We start from the raw sequence: 11,554 nt of genomic DNA on the forward strand, positions 1-11,554 counted from the left end.
TCCCTAACATTGTACTTTTGTTTGCTATTTAATGCATGGGACGATCAAATTAAATGAGTATTTGTTGTGTTTTTTTTGTTTTTGTTTTAAAAGTTTAAAATTAAAATACAAAATATAAATAACTGAAATATGTTCTCTGATTTTAAAAACCAAAAAGTATTTTTAGAATTATTTTTATAAAATAAACATTATTCAACAGATTTTTTTATTCTAAAAATTAAAAAACTGTTTTTGATATCAAGTAAATGGGCTTGAAATAAATGGGGTCCAGTATAGCATAGCAACATGAGCCCACACAACAGAGCACTACTCATTTTCCTTTAGATGAAGGGAACAGCTCTTGTATTCCCCCCCCCCCCCCCCCCAAAAAAAAGAAAAAAAAAGAAAAAGAAAAAGAAAAAAGAACAGCTTTACATTGGGGTAGGTGTTGCAGCACACGTCACCTCTGCTAGCCATTGTTTTGGATTTTGGAGAACGTGAGCGCGAAGATCGGGCGCTCTCTCCATAACCTTCAACTCCACAGTTCCAACCAAACAATTCCTCTCTTTCCATTCCTTGAAAGACCTGCAGTTACCAGGTATTCCTCTCTTTCGATTTGTTGCCTCCTGCGAGGGTTTTCCTCACCCTTCGATTTTCTGATCTCTGATTTCTGTTGTTTCACCTTCTTCTTTTTTCAACGTAATCTTAGAGCTGTTTTCGTATCCGTATGTGCTTTTAGAAATTTTCTTCTAAGGTGAGCTCTCCATGGTTACGATTTATGAATTACTAGCGTTGGATTCTATTTGCGCACGCTCTTTACACTAAAATGGATTCAATGTCCTGAGTTGCACGAGTGTGGCAAGATATTGATCCGTCTTTTATAACTTAGTCTTTCATTTTCACTCTGCGTTTCCTACAAGTGATAGAAAATGTCTCCTTCCAAATGATAATCAGAAGTGTTCGTGAATTTTTCCCTTAGATGTATTTTTTGTTAACTAATTTTGTATTGCTAGGTAAATCTAACCTGAACAATTTATGTTGTTTGGATCGTTACCTTTTGGTTCTGTGACTAATATCGTGTTGTTGTGGAAAGTGGCACTTGGTTGTTGTTATGACGTATATGTGCGTTGTGTTGCTTCCTAGAAGCAAATGCGGGCAATTATTGACAGAAATTATGAGTTTATTCTTTCTTAGATACTGGTTTGAAGTTTGGTATCCTGTTATCTTCATGATATCATTTATTGTTGAAAATGGTGGATTACTTGAAGGCTGTGCATCTGTTGGATGTGATATTATTTTCCATCAATTTATCTCCCAAACAGTTAACTCCAGATGCTATGATTACTGAGAAAGTGGTCACATTGTACATACTAGAAAAATTTCATAAAGTTTTAAGTTGATGTTGGGTGATTAAGTTTCACCTTTTTAACTCTTTGATTTTACTTATTCAGATGCTACCTAAAAGATCTGTAGACATTGAAATTAAATGGAGAACTTGTAACTTAATTTTTGAGGACTGTTTGCAATGCTAGCAGTACTATGTTGCACCGACACGGGACACGAGATACGACACGACACTCCGACATGTTAATTCTAAAAAATGTTAAATTTTGACATGTTAAGACACGTTTTGATATTCTATAATATTTTTAATTTATGTAGTGTATATTATATTTAGGGGGGTGTATTGGATTAGGATTTTAAAAGACTTTTTTGAGATAAAAAATCCTACAGATTTTAAAAGACATTTTAGAATTGGAGAGACTTTATAGACTTTTCTAAAAGATTTTTTTTACAATCAAGATTTCATAGGATTCTATTTTAAAGGATTTTAATCGAATTCATGAGATTTGAAAGGACAATATGGATTTAAAAGATTTTAAAAAATTATATGAATTTTTAACAAATATTCAAAATTACAAGAGTCAATAAAAACAAATAACAAAGAAATGCAATGATATTAATAAAAAAAAAGTAAACTTAACAACGGGTTGAAAATTATCTCAAAAATTACTAAACAACAACTCTTCACATATCAATAAAATCTAATATAATTTTCTCAATGAGTTTGATCAAAAATAATAATCTTATATCAACGGTTAACTTCCAAATTAAATATTAATTAATGAGTTTGATTTGCGAAAGTAATAACCATTGATTGACGAAAATCAACGGTTAAGATATGGTTGTAAAATGTTGTAAACAAAAATAGGCTGTAAGTATAATATTCCCCATAAAAAAATAACAAAGAAATGCAATGAAATTAATAAAAAAAAAGTAAAACCTAATATAATTTTCTCAATCAGTAAAACATAATATAATTTTTAACAAACATTCAAAATTACTAAACAACAGTTTTTCACATATCTAATGGGTTGAAAATTATCTTCTTCATTTGGTATCAAAGTTATGCATATATGATTATAAGACCCAATTTTTTTAATTATGAAAATAATTCTAAATTTGCATATAGAACCTAAAGTTCATGATAGAATTTTGTTTGAAATTTTTTGCAATTGATCTTGAAAACCTTGGGGTTTTTATTTTATGTTATGAGAGTTTTCTAACCATGTATTATATGCATATTTTCATTGAATATTCTAAAATTTTGAATCTGAAATTTTGGGTTTAATTACATGAAAGTTTAGAAAATTTCTCAAAAAATTTTCAGTCGATACATTGAAATCTTTTAAATTGCTTTGGGGCTTTTGAGAAACAAGTTTTTAGTTATCTATTGACACAAAAATTGTTTGAAATTGTTTCCTATAGTGAAGGAATTTCGTTCATGAATGTATTGTTACAAAATATAGGGTTCATATTATGAAAGTTTCAATCTTTCTTTAATTTGATATTGTTTTATTGATGTAAAACGAAAATTGGTTTGAGGGTTTTATGTTATTTTTTCACTGTTTTATGTTGTTTTTAATACAAAAATCACACGTTTTTGTGCCAAGAAAAATCGCAATCCATAGCTTGAAAAATCACTTTTTAAACTTCCAAAATTTCTTAAAAATTGATCAAAAATATGTTATTTTTGAGATAGATTATATTAAAATCTCGTTGGTTTGTTGTTTCTGGGTTGTTTTGATATGAAAATTGCTCAAAAATAAGCTCCGATGGCGGAATCCAATTTCGAGCAGTCTACCTGTCAAAGGAAGAAGAAAATATTGCAATAGAAGAATCTCAAGAAATCCTAGGGTTTAAGGTGAAATTGTGAGAGAGGCATCCTATTTATATTTTTCACTAAAATGTCTCACGAAATCCACAACAATAGAAAATCTATTAAAATCGTCGAATTTTTGAATACCACGAGATTGTGATTCCATTGTTTAAAATCATGATTGAATACCAACGGATTTGGACGGATTCCAAAATAATCCTTTAAAATCCTAATCGAATACCAACGGATTTTTTTGTTCAAAAATAATCCATTAAAATCCTTTGAAATCTCAATCCAATACACTCTCCTTAGTATTCAATAATTTAACAAAAAAAATAAAGTTAAACTTATAATACCCATCAATTTCGCAAAGAAATATAATATATCCCAAATGTTTATATTAAACTCAATAAAATCGTAAGCGTAATCTAACGAATCTAATAGTTGGAACTCAAAATGCAACGCAACGTAACCTTTGAACTTTTCTTGAGTCTTGGCAATGAGTATTAAAGTGTCGGAGTGGCGGGAAGTGTCGGACACGACATGTCAGGATTTTTGAAGTGTCGGTATTTCATATAGCACTACATTGCGAACGTGTGCAATAGCTTCTAATCCTTTACCTATTATCTGCTTCCTTGAATTTCTCAATTTCTTTATTTTTTAATGATTTTCTCCGATTCATGTAATTATCCTCCTTCAAATGCAAGGTAAGGCTGCCTATTGCAAACCCACACAATAAGTCTGACCTTTCCTTGAACCCTGTGCATAATAGGAGCTTTATATCACCAGTGTCCTTTTTTAATAATTATCTCCATCCAAAGAGTTTCAAACTCTAAAATCCAAATCAAGAAGCTATTAGTATCATGCCAAATGAACTACCTTATTTCAGTCCTTCTTGTTAAGCTGTTCTTGTTAGTACCCTGCCTTTCTGATATTTTGTATCCTGTTGTTGCTTCAAGATTGCGTGATAGATTTCTTATGATAATTAACTATACTCAACAATGAGACTCGTTGACACGAGTGTTTTATTTTTCTTATTCTTTTGTCGGTCATTTGATATATGCTTCGGACTGAATGACATCCTTTTGTCACAAATTTGTTAGTTGTAGAAGACTCTTCTATTCTAGTTTATGTTTGATTGTCTTAAAGGCCATATTTGGGATTTTGTTGACTTGAATCAGACTTCTCTTGAGGCTATTGAATGCTCTAGTCCTGCTTTCTCTTCATGTAGTAAATGCATTTAAAATCATCATCAGCATTTATTCATTGGCATGTGGGTGAAATCTCCCACTGACTCAAGGTTCCAGTAATTATAGTTTCATCCTTAATTGAGATGATTAAAGTTTTAGGTACTGGGCAAGGTTGAAGCATTTCACCCTGATTGGGGTTTTCTTGGGCCTTGGGGTGTTAGAAAAAGAAGCCACATGTATCAACTTGGACTTGTGCCTTATCCTTTTCAGAAGATAAATTGTTATGATTCTTATATAAGTAGTGGTAATCCTTTTATCCTGGTTTTTTTCATGATTAATCAACTTTCTCAAATTTATGATGCTCTTTTATGCTTCAACATGATTATAAATTCTGTAAGTTGTTAGAAAAACTTGTCTTTTGTAAGGGTGACGACAATCAACCTCAATTAACGTTTATATTGGTATGAAGCATACTTTTATCTTTTCTAAGGCATTAGAAAATAGTTATGAATGCAATTATTTTTTTTGTTATTATATTTTAAAGTTTAGGTTTCATTTTTTTTTCTATTCACATATTTTTCGTTTTCTCCTTTTGGTTCATTAATTGTTATGTAATCAGCCTTGGCAAAATGGTTGGTGTTGTCACCGTGTAACTTGGAGGTCACAAGTTCGATTGATATAATCAGCCTCTTGCAAATGCAAGATAAGGTTGCTTACTATGAACCCACACAATGAGCATGAACTTTCCCTGAACCCTGTGCATAGTCGGAGCTATATAGAACCTGGCTGCCCTTTTCATATGTCAAGAATGATTGCCCAGTTATGCATACTCTGGTTAAGGACATCTATGAGCAATACTGTCACCATGGAAGTTGTAGAGAGGATCATAAGGAAACCCTAGGCTTATGTGAAGGATCACTAGATATACTTTCAGCGTGTTATTACTTACTGAATGTACATATGCCATATGATAGTGTTCAAGTGTAGAAAATAAAGGATATTTAAATTTTTGATATAGAAAAGTCAGAAGTGTATAAGCATGTGATATTTTAGACATGCAGGTTTAGTGTACATGCTGCATGAACTTTCTGCAAAGCTTAGTTACATGGTTTGTTGTTTAGCATGAAAAACATGCATAAGGGTGTTGAAAAGATGGAAAAGAAAAAAGTGGATTTTCCAATTCTAAAAAGATGGAAGTTTGGTTGCATAAAGTCAGGACATCAAAGGAAATAAAACATGTAAAAGCAGAACTGAGTGAAACTCAGTGGGATGGCAAAGTCATGGTGGTCTAGCCTTGATTGATGACATTTAATATATGAGATTAAGAATGATATATAGAATATAGTAATTCATGGAGAGCAACTGAAGTACTGTACATATGCAAGTCAACGGGGATACATAAATGTGGACAATGAGGAAAGAAAATTGAGTGAATTCATTGATCTAGCTTTGGAAGTTTTGTTTCAGATTTCGTGTGATGTTCTGCTGATATGTAATAGTATTAGTAGTATAAAGAACCAATTCAACCCAAAAGTTTAAGCTGTTAAGTGAAGGCCCATCAATGGTTTTATACTTCTCTAACACGCCCTCTCACACGAGAGTCCATTGGGCCTGAAGGGTGGACAATGCACAGGCCCACCTACCTGTGCTAAGAAATTCCACAAGACTTAATTAATTATTAACTAAATGGGGGCGGTGAAAATCGAACTTGTGACACCGAGGCTTTGATACCATAAAGAACCAATTCAACCCAAAAGCTTAAGCAGTTAAGTGAAGGCGCATCAATAGTTTTATACTTCTCCAACAAGTAGTTATATAGATATATTGGTTTTACGAAGCTTGGATTTTATTTGTACTTGCTATCTTTGGTAGTGATGATACTTATTACCTGATTATTATTTTTATTTTGGGTTATAGTTCCTGACTTTCACTTTGACTTGTGTTCATATGTTTCTAATTTGCTGAAAGATGAAGTTTTGTTGTATGCTGTTTTATCTTAGACTTGTGTACTATGTTGATGTATGTTTAAATACTGTGAAGAGTTTATGTTAGAGTTCTCTTGGGGTTATCTCGTCTCTATTTGTTTAACTATGAATCATATGATTAATGCTAATTGCTATGAACAGGTATAACATATCTTAGTATTTCTACTTATTACTTTGACACGTGCTTTATATTAAGACTTTAATTTTGTGGCTTAGATGTAGCTACAATAGCTGCGGATAATAATTGAATTACTACGATCTTTTTATGTAGCTTTTTTGGGCTAAAAATATCAGTGCAAGGACTTTATAGGTTTTGTTAAATATTACTGCAAAGTCATATAAATGATATGATATCACAAATGTACTTCAGACATTTGATTTATAGTTTTTGGAATGACCAGAATTTTAACTTAGTATGTTAGAATTTCTCTCCTTTTTATACCCCTCTCTCCCTGCTTAGTCTCATTTTCAGTTTGTAAATGGCTAAAGATGGTAAGGTGCGGTGCAAGTCCCGGTCTCGAGGTCAGAAGTCGACCCCATATTTATTATCTTGTGCAAGAAAGAGTCTGAAAGATGTTAATGTAAAGAAGAGCTTTTCTAAAGCATCAGAAAAGAAAGATTGGGAAGATGCAAATTGCTCAGTCTGTATGGAGGTCCCCCACAATGCTATCCTTCTACTTTGTTCATCTTACAACAAGGGTTGTCGCCCTTATATGTGTGCTACTAGTCATCGTTATTCAAACTGTTTTGAACAGTACAAAAAGGCATACACGAAAGCAACTTCTGTTCAAAGTATGCAGCTAGAAACAGACTATTCAAATTTTGATTTAAGTGCAGGTGAACCTAATGACAATACAAAAGTGCCTGAACTTCTTTGCCCCCTTTGTCGCCGGCAGGTGAAAGGTTGGACAGTGGTTGAAGCAGCACGGAAGTCTCTGAATTGCAAGAAAAGAAGCTGCATGCAGGATGATTGCTCTTTTGTGGGGAATTACAAGGAACTTAGGAAGCATGTTAGGTCTAAGCATCCATTTTCACGACCACGTGAGGTGGACCCTATTCGAGAAGAAAAATGGAAGAGATTCGAGTGTGAAAGAGAACGGAATGATGTGATCAGCACAATTTTATCTTCAACACCAGGGGCTATGGTACTGGGGGATTATGTGCTTGAGCCAAATGACCATGCATTTTATAGCGATGAGTATGATTCTGATGAGGAATATCTAGAAGATGATTTCTTCTCCGTGAGGTCCATTGGTTTGGGGAGAACTGGCCGCTTTTTGTCAAATCTTAGGTATAATCAGGAACATGCTGCTAATTCTTTCGGCGTTGATCATTTTGGTTTGCAGAGTGTTGCATCAACAAGTTCTGCTGCTGTCTCTGGGCGTGGTCTCCACCGGCTACTGTTAGGAAGATCTAGAAGACGACGGAGACATAGGATTCCAAATGCAGGCAGGTAAATTAAGAGACGAACTACAGAAATGTGGGGAAAGAGTTGTGCTTCTGCAATATTATACCAGTGACCTTGACATGGCTTGTTTTGTTGCTATGCCAGAGCAGTTTTATAACGTAGTTGGCAGAGTATAGCACTTGACCCCAGTTTTAGTTGTGAACCATGTCATCTATAGATTGATATGGTATCACATGACTTTCCCTGTTTTCAGTTTTTCAAATACTGTACAAAAGGCAATTTTAGAGTGCTCATTGCCTCCCTGATTGCTAGGTTTAGGATATTAAGGTCATAATATGATTGTTAGATCCCATAGGCTGGACTGGTTGTTATTCCGTAATGCAAAGTGTTGAATTGAACAGGTGATTAGGGACAAGGAGATGTCCCAAATAATTTCGTTTTGAAGTGATGTGGTTTCATTCTTCCTATGATGATTTACTTACTGTACAGTTTGAATTAGTGTATAATAATTCATCTTTGATAGTGTTAGGAATGCGGAATGTCTTTGTTGGGTAGTGCATGTCCTTGGACCCACCATTGGCTATGCAGTGGTTGAGCTGATGCGGTAAGGTAATTGTAGGCCGGTGCCTGAGTTTAAGCTCTATTTTTAAGACCACCTGCACCCTTTTGATATATCTGGTGGATTTGTAGGTAACAGCAATGCTAATTTGTTGAAATGCTGCTAGTCATGGAAGAGGCTATTATATGCCCTTTTTTTCATGCAAAAATGTCCCAAGACAAATGTAGACAGAATTATTGAATTTTAATACACATGGCTTTTAAGTTGCACATGTCGCAATCAGAGTAACTATCTTCACTATTTTGTTTTAAAAATCTGTCGCATTGTCTATAGGAAAGGATTAATAAATATCCAATATTATCAATAACTTGAGAGTAATTTTGGATTTTCTGGATGAGACGAATATTTAGATCCTTGGAGTACAGGAGTATAGAAAAACAATTCCAACTCTCCAGGAAGGAGGAGGAAGAGGAAGATAGATCCATTAGAGCCACGCATAAATAATCTTATCTTATCTTTTACTGTCTTTTCCTCCTCTATAGATGTTACCTTTACTGAGTTTGTTTATCCATCTCAAGTAGTGCGAATTTGTTTTTATTGAAAAAGGTTTTCACTATATTGATTTTAATAATTACATGAGCAATGAGGAGTATTTATACAAGGAAAAATAGTTAAGCATGACTAAGCTATGACTCACCAAACCTAATCACAATCATAAGAATGACTCAGCTATGACTCACTAAACCTAATCACAATTAATTCTAATCAATTACAATTAATCTTAATTAATAGGAAATAAAAAAACAATCAATCCTAATTAATCTTAATTATTCCTAATTAATAGGAAATAAAAACGGAAAAATATTTGAATTTGAATTCTGATTTTCTACACTCCCTCTCAAGTTGGGAGGTAAATGTTGACCATTCCCAACTTGCCAATCAAGTCTTCAAAGGCTGGCCGGTGTAGGCCCTTAGTGAGAATATCTGCAATATGCTCTTTGGTAGGAATATACACCATACATACACTTCCATCATCTATTTTTTCTTTGATAAAGTGGCGATCAACCTCCACATGTTTTGTTCTGTCATGGTGAACTGGATTTTGAGCAATACTGACAGCAGCCTTATTATCACAATACACTCTGACAGGTAGGGAAAAAGAGATCTTCAATTCCTCAAGAAGTCTTCTTAACCAAATTTCTTCACAAATACCATGGGCTAGAGCCCGAAATTCTGCTTCTGCACTGCTCCGGGCAACAACTGTTTGTTTCTTACTTCTCCAGGTCACAAGATTTCCGCAAATATAGGTGCAATATCCTGAAGTGGATCTTCGGTCCAATGCAGAGCCAGCCCAATCTGCATCTGTATATATTTCAATCATCCTCTTGTGTCCCCTTTTAAAGAACAATCCTCGTCCAGGGTTTTTTTTAAGGTACTTCAGAATTCTATAAACTGCACTCAGGTGTTTTTCCTTAGGAGAATACATGAATTGACTAACCATGCTAACTGCAAATGCAATATCAGGCCGAGTGTGAGATAAGTAGATCAACTTCCCCACCAATCTCTGATACTGCTCTTTGTCAACTTCTTTCCCATCTTCGATTCCCAATTTAATATTGGGTTCAACTGGAGTCTCTGCTGGCTTGCACACAAGCATTCCTGTTTCTTGTAACAGGTCTAGAATATATTTCTTCTGAGTTAAAGAAATTCCTGCCTTACTTCGAGCAACTTCCATGCCTAGGAAATATTTGAGAGATCCAAGATCCTTCAGTTCAAACTGATTAGCTAAACATTTCTTCAAAGAGCTTATCTCCTCACAATCATTACCTGTGACAATTATGTCATCAACATAAACAATGAGAATAGCAATTTTACCACCATTGGAGTGTTTTAAAAATAAAGTGTGATCAGTCTGAGTTTGGAGGAATCCTCTTCCCTTAACAGCTTGAGTAAACTTCTCAAACCACTCTCTAGGAGATTGTTTAAGACCATAGAGAGACTTTTTCAACTTGCATACTGAATCGTCTCCTTTTTCAAAACCAGGTGGTGGATCCATATAAACTTCTTCATGTAGATCACCATTTAAGAAAGCATTCTTTACATCTAATTGTTGCAAGGGCCAACCAAGATTTGCAGCAAGTGATAAAAGAACTCGGATAGTGTTAAGCTTGGCAACAGGGGCAAATGTCTCTTGATAGTCTATCCCATGAGTTTGAGTGAATCCCTTAGCAACCAGTCTGGCCTTATACTTGTTGATGCTGTTATCTGCATTAAACTTTATTGTGAACACCCACTTGCAACCTACTGTTTTCTTTCCTCTGGGTAATGCTACAGACTCCCAAGTTCCATTTTTGTTGAGTGCATCCATTTCTTCAAAGACTGCATTCCTCCATTTTGGATCATCAAGTGCTTCTTGGATATTTTTTGGTATTTTTGTACTGTCTAACATAGTGTTGAAAGCACGAAAACATAGGGACAACTTTTCATATGTGATATGATGAGAAATAGGATGAGCAGTACAAGATCTAGTACCTTTTCGGAGAGCAATAGGCACATCTAGGTTGGCTGTATCAGTGTTGCTGGAACTAAGACTCGAGTCAGAATCCTGGCAGTCTAGAGGCTCCTGAGGTGATTCTCGCCTGCTGTAAAACTTTCCCCATTTTCCGGGAGGATCTCCATTATCTGACACATTAACTCCCCCTGTCTTTTTCGTAATGACTCCCCCTGTCTCCAACGGCAAAGGCAAAACAACAGAATCATTTGGTTTCCAAGACCTATCTTCATCAACCCCAATAGACTCCCCCTGAAGAGAAGTCGAAGGAAAAAAAGATTGTCTCTCATCAAATGTGATATCCATAGAAACAAAGACCTTACGAAGTGAAGATGAGAAACACTTGTAGCCCTTTTGGTTAGGAGGATATCCTATGAAGACACATTTAATGGACTTAGGATCGAGCTTGGACCTTTGATGGGAAGGAACATGTACAAAAGCCACACAGCCAAACAACTTGGGAGGAAGGGAATGATGAGCCCGAAAAGAAGGAAAGGTGTGGGTTGAAAGTTTGAAATGGCCTTGAAGGCCGATGCATGCAAGAGGGAAAAACAAAATTTTTCTTTGCGGAATATACATGCACATCAAGATCATGCTTTAGGAAAGCATGATGTTACCTTGTTCGTGAAATCACCAGATGATCAAGGCTGGTCTGAAGGGTTCAGACCCTCTAACGTTGATCCACACCACCCACTCGTCTAGGAGCAAGAACTCCTTCTTGT

The 11,554-nt window shown here is 34.8% G+C and overlaps 1 protein-coding gene across 3 annotated transcripts; it reads left to right on the forward strand.

The window, feature by feature from the left end:
* Positions 1-371: 371 nt before the first annotated feature.
* LOC133295668 (uncharacterized) lies at positions 372-8,178 on the forward strand. 3 transcript variants are annotated; one of them, XM_061494510.1, is made up of 3 exons: positions 372-577; positions 6,775-7,106; positions 7,152-8,178. In XM_061494510.1, exons 2-3 carry the CDS (start codon positions 6,794-6,796, stop codon positions 7,769-7,771), a joined length of 933 nt encoding a protein of 310 aa, XP_061350494.1. In that variant the 5' UTR covers positions 372-577; positions 6,775-6,793; the 3' UTR covers positions 7,772-8,178. The 3 variants fall into 3 exon arrangements, with proteins under 3 accessions (XP_061350494.1, XP_061350493.1, XP_061350495.1); XM_061494509.1 differs by having other exon boundaries at positions 6,775-8,178; XM_061494511.1 differs by having other exon boundaries at positions 6,804-8,178.
* Positions 8,179-11,554: the final 3,376 nt, after the last annotated feature.

The sequence above is a fragment of the Gastrolobium bilobum genome, unplaced genomic scaffold, assembly GCF_033153095.1.
Source record: "Gastrolobium bilobum isolate Gb01-03AN ecotype WA unplaced genomic scaffold, APGP_CSIRO_Gbil_v1 utg39525, whole genome shotgun sequence".
NCBI lineage: Eukaryota > Viridiplantae > Streptophyta > Magnoliopsida > Fabales > Fabaceae > Gastrolobium > Gastrolobium bilobum.

Excerpts from the sequence above, each read along its gene's own strand:
- LOC133295668 (XM_061494509.1), top strand. The coding sequence starts at position 6,794 with ATGGCTAAAGATGGTAAGGTGCGGTGCAAGTCCCGGTCTCGAGGTCAG.